We start from the raw sequence: 13,805 nt of genomic DNA, 5'->3' as shown, positions 1-13,805 counted from the left end.
GGTATAAGGAAAAAAAACCTCAAAAGTTATCTAATAAAATACTTTGAATATTCCTTAGATTAAAAAAAAAAAAAACTAAGTTTTGATATCAACATATTTGCTTCCCAGAAAGTTTTCATCATTAAGACATTTTTTTAAACATTTGGGCCCTTGCAAAATGCCTCCAAATATTTGCTCTAGAGACTGCTTCCAAATCTTGACATCTGTCTTCCCTTAATTCCTTCATCAGGGTAGGTTATGTGTAGAGTCAATCATCCTTTGTCCACGTACTTATGAGTCAAAAGGATTTGTGTACCATTCATGAGGAAATTGGTGGCTTAGTAGTCTACATATCTGTGTTTCCAGAGTGTGCAATCTTACCAGTCAGGATGACTTACAGAATCACTTTCTAGTTATAATCATCTCTGCTTTTCGTTCAAAAGCTACTGCTATTATTTACTACAAAGAACAAGTCGGCATGCACATTTATAAGAGCGCTCACATCCACAGGTGTGCTGTGTTTCCATTATCCCTTTTCATCAGTCCTACCGCTCAGACAGGTGTTCAGTGAATCAAGCATTCACAAAAGCCTTGTTCTACTGCTAACGCTAGCATCGTAGATTAGTGCCATGTGAAAATCACAGGTTTGCAAATTGGTACTTAACACATTCTTTCTTTAAGCTCTCTCAGGTTCCTCAAGCTATGGTCATTTCAACAAAAGTTCCTCATCAGTGCTGGCTTACAGTTTTCTATAGTTGATGAGCCTTAGATACCAGTCGAGCTACTGGCTGCCTAACAAGTCACACTCATTTATGTTTGACGGAGTAAAGTTAAGCTAAACAGGGCATCAAACTGTTTCACTCTGATTTGAACCTCAGCTGAGAATTTGCATTTCTAACAAGTTCCCTGCTGAGAATTTGCATTTCCACCCAAGATACGCTGAATCTACAGTTTAACAAGATCCCCAGGTGATGCTTACATATAGTTTCCTGGGAACTTGTTAGAAATGCAAATTCTCAGCAGAGGTTCAAACCTGAACTAACTAGATCAAAGCCCTGAGTTAAAAGCAACTACACAAATGATGAGAGGGTCAATGCTTCACCTCTTGAAGTTAACTATGATTTGGCTTCCCAGATCCCAAAAAAGCCCAGTGTGTAGAAGCTAAGTAACTATAGTTTCAAGTTTTTCCTGGTTATGAAGCCAGATAGGCACAGAATGTGGCTTTTTTTTTTTTAAGTTTGCTAAACCTAAATCCCTAATACTAGACACAATCCAATCAACATGCTGGAGTAGTTCAAATAACCAGCAATCCTGTCCTCTTACCATTCAGTAGATAACTGAAGAGGAAACCTGGTGGCCCAGTGGTTAAGAGCTCATATGCTAACCAAAAAGTTGGCAGTTTGAACCCACCAACCTCTCCAGGGAAGAAAGATTTGTCAGTCTGCTTCCATAAAGATTATAGCCTTAGAAACCCTCTGTCCAATAGAATCACTATGTGTTAGAATCAACCTGATGGCAATGTGTTTGGTTTGTTTTTTTTAGATAAATGAAGATCTAGAACATTTATTCCTCTGGTTTCATCGTTTAGTGGGCAGAACGACACTTCACAACCTCGATAGAACTGATATCACACTTCAAACCAATCTGCAACATGCTAGTGTTGAAAAGGAAACCCTGGTGGTATAGTGGTTAAGCACTATAGCTGTTCGAATCAGCAGTTTGAATCCACCAGGCGCACGCTGGAAACTCTATGGGGCAGTTCTGCTCTGTCCTGTAGGGTAGCTACGAGTCGGAATCAGCTTGACAGCACTGGGTTTGGTTTGGTTTGGTTTTGGAGTGTTGAAAAAGATACTTTGTGTCCACAGAGTTAAAGCTGTCAAGGAATACATTAGTTGGCAAAAGAAAGTAATGGTTAACATTATTATTTTATTTTTATAATTCTGTACCTTGTTCAAATTTTTTAAAAATCCTCTTGCAGCCCACAGTTTTATTTCAAAACAACAAAGATAAAAGTACAGCACCACAGAAACAATGACCAGTAGAAATATACTTTAAATGTAGAAACTGAAATGTAAACATACGTTTCCAAAAAATTCTAAAAGAATAATCGAAGCACTAACATTATTACTGACATTTCTATATCACCTTCTCTGTAAGCTCAGTTCATCATTGTGCTTTCTTGGTTTCTGTACAATACTATAAATGAGTCCTAATAATTTCTTTCAGTATTCAAATATCTCATCCCAAGAGCTTATATCTATCTTCACTTGACAATATATGTTTTGAATGTAAAAGAAGCCAGCACTAAGTCTTTTTATGAAATATCATTTTTACTCAAATCAATGAAATTCTAACGTTGGAATACTTTGGATTGAGTTTGGTACTGCAGGAAATGTAGAAGAAAAGTCCTGGAAAGAAGGGAGCTGCAGGAAAATTAGCCTTAAATCTGCATATAAACTCTGCCCAAATTCTTGGATGATCAATGAAGCAGATACGTACAGTGAACAGTCCAGAAGGCCTAGTAAAGATAGCAGGTGGAAGCTGAAAAAAACAGACTTAAGCTGTTGCCCACTGCAGGGAGGACAGACCACAGTTCAAATGCAGCCAAATGGATTACTTGCTAGAATAAAACTCAACTCTTTTCAGAGAAACATAACTGAAATAGAGTCCCCACAATGAATCATCCATAATAGCCAATGTACATTAAAAAATAAACAGGCATATGAAGAAATAAAAAAATATGATTCATAGTCACGAAAAAAAGCAGTTAACAGAAACTGAACTTAAGATGACCCAGATGTTGAAATTATTTTAAAGCATTATTAGAGGAAGATAAAGTCATATTGAATGGGTAGATAGGTAATGTCAGCAGAGAAATTTAAACTATGCAAAGAGAAACAAATACAAAATCTAAAATGAAAAGCATAATACCAGAAATCAAAAAGTCCTACAGGGACTTAACTAAAGACTACAGACAGCAGAAGATTAACTAATCTGAAGATAGGCCACTAAAAATTATACAACTGGACAACAGAAGGGAGAAAAAAATGAACAGAGCCTCAGTGACTTGTGGAACACTAGCAAAAATCTAATACACATGTAACTGGAGTCTCAGAAGGGAAAAAAGGGAAGAATGAGATAAAAAAAAAAAAAAGATACTTGACCTGTAATAGTCAAAATATTTTCCAAATTTGGTAAAATATATATATATAAATTTAAATATCTAAGGAGCTCATTCAGCCCCCGAATTGATTAAATATAAAGAAAACTACACCTAGGCACATCATACTCAAAATGTTAAGATTCAAAGTTAAATAAAAAAATCTTGAAAACAGCCAGAGGGGGAAAAAGTAGTTTATTACATATAAGAGTGTAATAATATGAAAAATAGCTTTCTTCACATAATAATGGAATTCAGCAGATAATGAAACAACATGCTTAAAGTACTGAAAGGGAAAAAAAGAACAAATCGACAACAAAAAGCAGTGAAGCTATCATTCAAAAAGGAAGGCGAAATGAAAATATTATCAGATTAAAAACAACTGAATCTTTTTGCCAGCAGAACTACACTACAAACTATGCTACTGGAAGTTTTTCAGGTTCAAGAAAAATGACACCAGACAGAAACTCAGAACGACAATAAGGAAATAACATGGCAAAGAATGGGAATTCCAGAACACTTAATTGTGCTCATGAGGAACCTGTATATAGATAAGACTCAGTCATTTGAATATAACAAGGGATACTGCATGGTTTAAAGTCTGGAAAGGTGTGCCTCAGTCAGGGTTGTACCCTCTTACCATACTTATTCAATCCACATGCTAAGCAAAAAAGTCGAGAAGCTGGACTATACAAAGAAGAACAGGGCATCAGGGTTGGAGGAAGTCTTATCAACAACCCGCGATATGCATATGATACAACCTTGCCTGCTGAAAGTGAAGAGGACTTGAAGAACTTACTGATGAAGATCAAAGACTACAGCCTCCAGTATGGATTATGCCTCAAGAAAAAGAACACAAAAATCCTCGCAACTGGACCAATAAACAACATCATGATAAACGAAGAAAAGATTGAAGTTGTCAAGGATTCCATTTTACTTGGACCCACAAACAATGCTCGTGGAAGGCAGCAGTCAAGAAATCAAAGAACACATTGCATTGGGCAAATCTGATGCAAAAGTCCTCTTTAAAGTGTTAAAAACCAAAGACATCACTTTGAGGACTAAGGTGTGCCTGACCCAAGCCATGGTGTTTTTAGCCACCTCATATGCATGCAGAAGCTGGACAATGAATAAGGAAGACTGAAGAAGAATTGATGCCTTTGAATTACGGTGCTGGTGAAGAATATTGAATATACCATGGACTGCCAAAACTACAAACAAATCTGTCTTGGAAGAAGTACAGCCAGAATGCCCGTTAAAAGCAATGATGATGGGACTTCATCTCACATACTTTGGACATGTTATCAGGAGGGATCAGTCCCTGGAGAAGGACATCATGTTTTTGGTAAAGTAGATGGTTAGCAAAAAAGAGGAAGACTCTCAATGAGACAGATTGACACCGTGGCTGCAACAATAGGCTCAAGCATAACAACAACTGTGAAGATGGTGCGAGACCTGGTAGTGTTTCTTTCTGTTTTACATAGGGTCGCTATGAGTTGGAAGGCACTTAACAGCTGCCATAGGAAGAAATGAAGAGTACCAGAAATTCTAAATGGGTGATAGACAAATGTGTGTGTGTGTGTATAGCTTTTATCTTAATTAAAAAATACATAAGATTATTTTGGGGGGATTTTTAAGAAGTGCAAATGTAGTATATATCATAACAATTTCACAAAGGATGAGGTCAATGAAGTTCTGTTACTGCAAAGCTACTACATTTTGTGTTTAGTATTACAATAAAAAACTAAAAAAAAAAATTTTTTTTTTTTAGTTTTTTATTAGTAACTCTAAAAAGACTATGATAAGTTGAAGATGCGTATCATAATCCTTATAATAAACTCTAAAAAATTACAAAGATGTATAATTGAAAAGCCAACAGAGGAATTAAAATGAAGTGCTTAAAATATTTAATTAAATGAAATACTTGAAAATATTTAATTAAACAAAAAGAAGGCAGGAAAGAAGAAACCAAAACAAAAATAAGCAGAAAGAATAATTGTAAAATAGCAAAATGGTAGATCTAACATATTCATCATTGCAATGTAGGAAAATGGACCAAAATTGTAATTAAAAGCCAGAGAGTTTCCAGACTAGATAATAAAGCAAGAGCCAACAATATGCTGACCATGACAGTCACACTTAAAATACAGAGATGCATATAAACTGAATAAATATATGAAAAAGTATACATACCCTGAAAACACTGTTAAGAAAGTAACAGTGTCTGTACCAATTTCATACTAAATAGACTTCCAGGAAGGAGTATAACTAGAGATAAAGGGGGACATTTTGTAACAACAGAAAGGAAAATTCTTCAGGAAACTACAACAATTATAAATGAGTACTCGATGGTAGAGCTCAAAAACATATGAGGCAAGAATTGAAAGGACTAACAGATAAAATTAACAAATTGGTGATCATGGTTGAAGATTTTAAAAACTCTTTCTCAGTAATTGATAGAATAACTAGACCAGAATTTAATCGAAATAAAAATATCTAAGCAACACCAGGTTAAAGTGCTTAGCTGCTAACCAAAGCGTTGGCAATTCAAACCTACCTGCCAGTCCTCAGGTGAAAAATGTGCCAGTCTTTTTCCATAAAGATTACAGCCTTGGAAACCCTATGGGGCAGTTCTACTCTATCCTATAGGGTTGCTATGAGTCCAAATCGACTCAAAAGCAACGGGTCTTTTGGGTATATACCAAAATTGAAGTATTCACAATTGTACATGAAATGTTCATGAAGACAGACCGCATGTTGGCCTAAAACAAGTCTAAAAATTTTTGAAGATTGAAATGTTGCAGAGTATGTTCTTTGGAAGCAACTAAATTAAAAATAAATATCAATAAAATATCTAAAAATTCCCAAATAGTTGGAAATTAAACAACACACTTTTAAATAGCTCAAGGGCCAAAGAAAAACATCACAAGGAAATGAGAAAATAGTTATAAATAAAAGACAATACAAATACTACACACAGAAATTTGTGGAAGGCAGTTAAAGCAGTACTTAAGAGGGAAATTTATCACATTAAATGCCTACATTTGTTAGAAAAAAAGGAAATATTTAAAATCAATTATTTGAATTTCCACCTTAAGTAGCTAAAATAGAGGTTCTACTAAAATAACAGAAGGAAGACAAGTATAAATAGCCAAAATCAATGAAATAATAAACAACAAAAAAATTAACAAAACCAAAGTTGGCCACTTGAAAACATAAACAAAATTGAAAAACCTTTAGTGCAACTGGAAAAAGACAGTGAAAATCTAACAGAATAAAGAAGATAAGCCATGAGCATCTCAATAAATGTAGAAAAAGCATTTGACAAGATTCAACATCAATTTATATTAAAAGAAAACTAGGAATTGAAAGAAATTTCCTCAATATGATAAAAGGTATCTGTTAAAAAAAATCATTTACATCCTATTTAATGATGAAAAATTGAATGATTTCCCTCTAAGATTGGAAACAAGGATGTCCACTGTCGTTACTTCTATTCTGCATTGCACAGGAGGTCCTTCCCTGATCAGTAAAGAAAAAAAAACTAGGGCCATTGGAAAGGAAGAAGTAAACTGTCTCTATTTGCAGGTGATATGATTATTAATGTAGACATTCATAAGGAGTCTCTGAAAAAGTACTAGAAATAATAAAATTAGCAAGGTCTCTGGAGCAGAGTCAATATGAACAGGCTAAAGATAGAACACTGAAAGTCCACCTAAAGAAGCACTTACATTGTCAACTGATTTCTGACAAAGGCATCAAAGCAACTCAGTTGGGAAAGGAATATTTTCTCAAGAGAAGCTAGAAAAACTTGATATATGGGGGGGAAAAAAATTCAATCTTTACCTTCTACAATATAGAAAAAATAATTTGAGCTGGACTAAAAATTTTGAGAAGATATCTTTGAAACATGTGTATAGGAAAATATTTCTTAGATAGGATACGAAAGCAATAACCATAAATGAAAAATGATAAACTGGAGTCAAAATAAAAGTAATCTCATCAAGCGATGCTACTCATATATAAATACACGAGCCACAAACCAAGAGAAAAACACAAAATATATATCTGATTAGGGGCTTTTTTCAAGATTATATAAAAATCTACAACTAAACAATAAAAAAGCAAACAACTCCACAAAAAAATGGCTAAAACGCTGAAACATTTCACAAAGGAAGATATGTAAATGGCCAATAAGCATACACAAATATGCTCAACATCATTTGTCATCAGGAAAATACATACTCAAATTACAATGAGATACCAAAAAACACCCATTAAAATGACCAAAATTAGAAACACCCTTGATACCATGTGTGTGTGGATATGGAAAAACTGAAACTCACATACTCTGTGAGAAGGTAAAATGGCAGTACCACTTTGGAAAATGATTTGACTGTTTCTTATAAAACTAAATATACACTTACTCTTTATTCCAGCAATTCTACTCTTTAGGTATTAACCCAAGATAAATGAACACACATTATTATAAATAATATAAAATACAAGAATGTCTATAGCCTCATTCATGGTAGCCTCTAACTGGAAACCACCTCAATGTCTTCTATCAAAAAGAAGAGAATAAATTGAGAAAGTGTGATAGATTGATACAACAGTATAATATTCAGCAATAAAGTAGAATGGATTACTGACATATGTAACAACATGAATGGATCTCACGTACATTATGCTGAGCAAAATAAGCCAGACTCAAAAGAGTACATACTGTATGTTCTCGAAACACATTAAGTTCTAGAACGAGCAAAACTAATTTATAGTGAAAAAGTCCAAACTTTTTGTGTAGAGGGATTAACTTGGGGGAAAAAAAAAAAAACCATGAAGGAACATCCTGGGGTGATGGAAATATCCTATATTTTTTTAGCAATATGTGTTAACATTGGTATATCCATTTATCAAAATTCACCAAATTGTTCACTTATAAGATTTATGTGTTTCAATGTATATAAATATTCCCTCAAAACAAAAAACTATAAGCCAACAAACACAAAATATTATAGATCTCTATAATTCCATCTAGCTCTCAAAGATGTAATCTTCACAGGTTGCAGTATTCTTTGTAATAGACTTACTAAAATGGTTCCTTTAGAACCTCTGAACCAAATTAATGAATGATAAAAGGGGGGAAATCGTTGGACAACATTTAACTTACACAAGAATATTTTTCAAGTGGCCCAGTTTTTTGTACTCATTGAGATGGGTGTCCTTGGCTTAAGGGCAGTCCCAGGAAAACCCATGCCTGGGCATAAAATATATTTCCTTCTTAATTCATGGTGGTTAAGAAAGGAATATCCAGGTCCAATGCAAGCCTAAAATGGCACCATGTAATAAATCTACAACCTCTTGGAAATGGAAACTTATTCTTGCACAATGTAAATCTATTTTTACTATGGGTTAAGTACCCTCCGTATCTACCACTTTGCTTTATGGAAGACAGGTAGATACTTGAAGAGTTAGCCCAAATGGAGTAGAAAATAATTTCTTATTTCTCCAAAGCCCACCAGGGATTTTCTCTGTTTCTTTGAGGGATGAGGATAAACTTCCATTTCTTACAAAAAGAAAGGGATCCTCAAGGATGCTGGATATGGTCACAAATTCAACATAAAATGCAAAAATACCATGTACTTTCCATAGCCTAATGAAACAATGATATTTGGACTTTCTTTGTAAGTTGTTTTTGCATACAGCACAACTGTATAATTTAATATTCTACAGTTTTCATCTCGCCTTCATCTTCAGCCTACAACTATATTCTTTTTTCAGTCCACCTCATTGCTAGCCAAACAACTTTTTTTTTTTTTTTTCCAAGCACACTGCTCCATGCTTTGGCTGGATATTTTTCTTTGAAGTTTTTCCATAGTCAGAAGGCTCTGCATTTATGAGATGACCCACAAAACCTGTGGATAACAAAACTGAAGAGTCAGCATTTAATCAGAGACAATTGATTCTACTTTGGTCCTGCAAGTGATTACAGATCCAGGAGACATAAAACACTGGCCCATATCAAATATTTGGTTAAGTTCACACAATTTATTTTATAAAGAGAAGACAGGGTCATTCTTTCTGTCTTCTGAACAAAACGAATGAATCAAATTATATCAACAGTGTCCACATTCTTTATACTACCCTTTTGGGTCTTCTTGCGGAACGAAAAATAACAGAAGAAAGAACACAGGCTTTGTAGACAGAGAGATCTGGTAGAATTTGGACTCTACCATGTTAGGAAAGTTATTTAATCTTCATAAGCTCCAGTTATCTTGCCTGTAATTAGGCTAAAGTATTGTTATAAATATTAAATGAAGTCTGAGGGCAAGACACAGTACTTGGCACAGACAAGGCACTGGATAAACTGGAATATATCCAGTCTGGCTCCAGAATCAAAGGACAGTTTTTACACCAGAGTCATGCCCTCAAGTCATTAGCCCTGCTCTTCTCCACTTCTGTAGGCACTGGATTAGAAGACATAAAATGACCATCTCCTGCACTAAAATTCTAAGCTCATCACTTGGAACACTTACCAAATGCTATTCCTGGTTATTTAGTTGCAAAGGAAATACAGATATCAAAGACCATCATTGTATATTGCTTTAATAATCACTATAAAAGAACAATTAGTATCCCTCATTTTCCATTGATTCAGAAATAAAGATTCCCCAGAAAATATGCGTATATCAAAGATAGCTACCTTGAACAGAACACCGAACTGTCTACATAGGTGCATCAAATGCTTTCTAAAAGCCATTATGTAATTTTCAAAAAGGCTTCCTTGTTTTAAGGAAATATAATAAGTAAATTAGAAAATCAACAATTAAACTAAAAGTCTTATTTTGTTTCATATTTGCAAATTAACTAAATGGATATTTTCAAAAGGAGAAGCAAATCTCTTAAGATAATGAAACTATAGAATGAGGTTTTGCTTGTGACTCATCGTCTGGAAACCAAAGTAAAAAATAGTTTGGGCATATATTTAAAATGATGATGTGGTATAGTCTTTAAATGGAAAAATATGAAATGTCAACTATTTATCTTACTGCATTTTTATATACCAAACTCACCTGAAATACAATTATGAGTAGCAAGCATGGGCGCCGAGACCTTGTTTGCCATTAAAAAAGAATTAAGCACATTATAGTTTTTACTCTTCCTATCATTATTTTTTATCATTATATAAAAAAAAAAAAAAAACCTATTGGCATCGAGCTGATTCCAACTCACAGCAACCACACAGGACAGAGTGGCACTGCCCCATAGGGTTTCCAAGGAGTGGCTGGTGGATTTGACCTGCTGACCTTTTGGTTAGCAGCCATAGCTCTTAACCACTGCACCACCAGAGCTCCCCCTATCATTATATCTTTTTAAAAACCTTATAGTAATGGAGAGGAAAGTCACCATGACAACAGCATATTTACTAGTTAAACTGAATCAATGCATATTCTTTAATAAAATATGATAAAGAAAATAGTATTTGGTTTCTTAAAATGTACATATTATTCCTGATACCAGTTGGGTATTTAAATCTTTAAATTTCAAAAATCTAGTCCAATGATAAAATCCATCACAAATATGAAAAAAACTCTATCTACCAGAAGATTAATTTTATGTTGCCTGATTTTTATATTAATTATTTCTTCAAGTTTTAACTAAAATGTAGAATTACAGTGCCTACTATAATTAGTGGGCACATGAAATAATTTAAAATATTTCCAAAGGCATTAATTTCATACAGTTCTGTAAAATTAGAATAACCTTTCTTACCATTTTAAGCAACTTCTGTAAGAAAATAAAAATGAATACACAGTATGGTTAATATTTTAGTTAGTTATTTTGACAAACACTTCGAAGATACATGGGATTGACTTTAAATATAATAAGCTACTTTTAAAGTCTATCATCAATGTTTATTTCTAATCAAGTATGATTAATTTCATCTGTTGGCTCCTGACAGACCCTCTAGTATCAGAAAATTATCATAAGCCGATAGGTCTTGATTGCAACAGCCTGTACCTTTATTGTCTGTCCAGATTTTTTCACATCAGGTCTATAATGAAATGCAAAGTTACAAACAGAGGTATTAGAAGACACAATGGGGTCACTGTCCTATGGAACGTATCAAAATTTCAATAACTCATAAGGTAATTTGAGGGCTTCCATTATATAATCTTTCAACAAACACATTCTATAGACTTAATAGTCCAGTTAGTGTATCTTAATATACATAACCCAGAAAATAAATTAAAAGTAAATTGAAGCCTAAGTTTAAAGTTCTTGATTCAGAAGATAGCAATTGGAAAACATTTAAACGTGAAATAAAGTCAAATGCCTATATTGTTGCATTTGAAAGCAGAGGAGGGTTCTCAAGAGAAAACACATTTCAAATGGTGTGTTCCATTCTCTCAACCCCATTCATAAAGTGCCTTTCTGTTACTCAACGGTAACACCCCGTTTGGTTAACAAACACAGGCTGATGTTTAGCGTTAACTGGTTGTACATACAAAGGAGAAAATATCACTCATCTTTACTTACAAATAAAACTTAAGCAAAAGCACTTTTGCACCGGGGTCGTTTGCATTTCTCGAAGGAGCAAATCTAAGCATCTGATTGAAATGTGGAATCAGAGCGTACAACCAACCTGCACATTACACAGGAAAGCTCAGAGGGAGTTCTCCGGCACGCAGGAGTAAACCAGCTGTGTGAGTCCAAAATTGACTCGACAGCAACGGGTATAGTTGTAGGGTGAGCCAAGCCTGGATGAGCTTCTCATTTTCCGCTGATATTATTAGGACCCTAATTAAAGAAAGGGGGCTTTGCGGACGCTAATATTGGCTTCCCCCTACTTAACGCGCTCCTATCCAAAAGGAATTCGATCTCTTCTTACTCCAGTGGAGAGCTCGTAACCCCGGACCTGGCTGATCTTCCTTAAGTCTGTGCTTTTGTACACTGAATACAAACCAGGGAAGCCAAGAGGGCAGATCAATGCCAGCACGAGATTGCATGTTCCTCTGACTTTTGTTTGCTGGGGTTTTCGTTTTAAACAGACCCTCTCACCCTCCTTGCGGAGCCCGCAAAGATAACGAATATCCCTGTCCCTCACCAAGACAGCACCAGTCACAGCCATGAGCTCAAGAACCCAACTCTGTCCCCAGGACCCAGTCCCGGAGCCGCGTCTCCGCCGGTGGCCGCCTAGACCTTTCCTTCGGCTGGTCACAGTTCGTGCCCGAAATGAGGAGCAAGCATCTCCCTTTACGCCTTCTGAGGCCACACTTTATTCATAGACCCACCTGCATGGGCGCTTCGTGTCTCATTGTTGGCAAAATGTCCTTTATCTCTTGCTAAGACAGCTGGCCGGATCACGCGTGCACAGCTCCACGCTCCACACTCTGCACACTTGGGGTTCACTAACCGGCTCCAACATCAGCACCGGAGCTGTCCCTCCTGGCGCCGCACACGCGTACTGGCCCAGAGCCCCGTGCGCTCTTGGGAGTTGTAGTCTCGTCCTGCCGGACTTCCCTGGAAACCGGCCAGCCGCGAACTACACTTCCCGGCAAACAAGCATAAAACAACCTAGCTCCCCCAGTCGGCCCTCGCCGCCAAGCCTACCTTCTCCTCTGGCTGGCTCGCTCCCGGCGGTTAGCGCTCTCCTCCGCCCCAGGCCGTTTCCTCGCAAAACGCAGGCAAAAGTGACCCAGCTCATCTCAGCTGGAGCTTTTTCTCCGCTAACGATGGCCTTCCGAAGCCAGATTGTGATTTCCTGGTTAAGACACGCGGTATCCTGTGCTAATTCCTAATACTAACGAAGCCTGCGCTGCGTTCTGAGACTCTCCATTCCACCCCTCCCCTTCTCAAATGGGGAAAGTTTATACCTTTCCATAGGCAGAGTGGGGTGGTTTTACAATCTCGTTCAACAAACGCGGGGGAGAAAGACGGTAAATGACACACACACACGAAAAGTGGTTTATTCGCACAATTGCATTGAGAAGGCATGAGCATGAACACACAACACACAACACACACACACACACACACACACTCCAAAGTCCGTCAGAACGAAATTTCACCCTGAGCAAGCTGAGCTGCTTACCTTTCCATACAGCTCCATTGCAAACCGAGGTTCCGAAATTCTCAAAAAAGCCTTTCTGCTACAAACCGGGTTGGGGTCGTTCGCAGGAAGGGGGGCTGAACTGGAAAGGCACGGCACAATGGAAGCGGTAAGGGTGGCAGCTGGTGAAGGGAGAAACGAGGGACATGGAATGGACAGCAGATTTAGATGGACGGCTTCTTTCCTCTGTAGGGGAAGCTTGGAGTCTCCAACTGGCAGCTGCAGAGAAAGGGCTGAGAGTCTCCTAGGAAGTGCCAGGGGCGCGAGCGCGCTGGGCAGCCCCTCCCCAGGCCCTCCCCCAGGCACCTTCCATCGTCATTAGCGCTCACACGCAGTAGCCACTGGCCGCGGGCTGCAGAGCTGATAGGGCACTGGGTTATTTACCCAAAGCAAGTCATGCAACATGAACACATTCATCACCAGAGCCCAGAAGTACCGTCACAGAATGAGCTGGGAGACCTTTTTTAAGTTAGGCTGTCCTTTCTTTAAAACAGTTATTCCTTATGTTACAATCCTACTCCGCCTGGACTAGTGTAAAAATGGTTTTGAAAT

General features: G+C 36.8%; 1 protein-coding gene across 2 annotated transcripts in view; it reads right to left on the bottom strand.

Annotated features, from left to right (window-relative positions):
- The window catches only part of RAB3C (RAB3C, member RAS oncogene family), a 308,822-nt gene extending 295,312 nt beyond the window's left edge, over positions 1 to 13,510 (bottom strand). The window contains exon 1 of one of the 2 annotated variants that reach the window (XM_023545475.2): positions 13,236 to 13,510. In XM_023545475.2, coding sequence (XP_023401243.1) covers positions 13,236 to 13,253 — 18 coding nt within the window. In that variant the 5' untranslated portion in view covers positions 13,254 to 13,510. Of the gene's footprint in view, positions 1 to 12,435; positions 13,175 to 13,235 lie in introns of those variants that run through there. The other variant, XM_064272201.1, reaches the window with a different exon arrangement.
- Positions 13,511 to 13,805: the final 295 nt, after the last annotated feature.

Source organism: Loxodonta africana, chromosome 2, assembly GCF_030014295.1.
Source record: "Loxodonta africana isolate mLoxAfr1 chromosome 2, mLoxAfr1.hap2, whole genome shotgun sequence".
Classification (NCBI taxonomy): domain Eukaryota; kingdom Metazoa; phylum Chordata; class Mammalia; order Proboscidea; family Elephantidae; genus Loxodonta; species Loxodonta africana.
The sequence above is the reverse complement of the archived record's forward strand: the minus strand, read 5'-3'. Positions and strand labels throughout refer to the sequence as shown.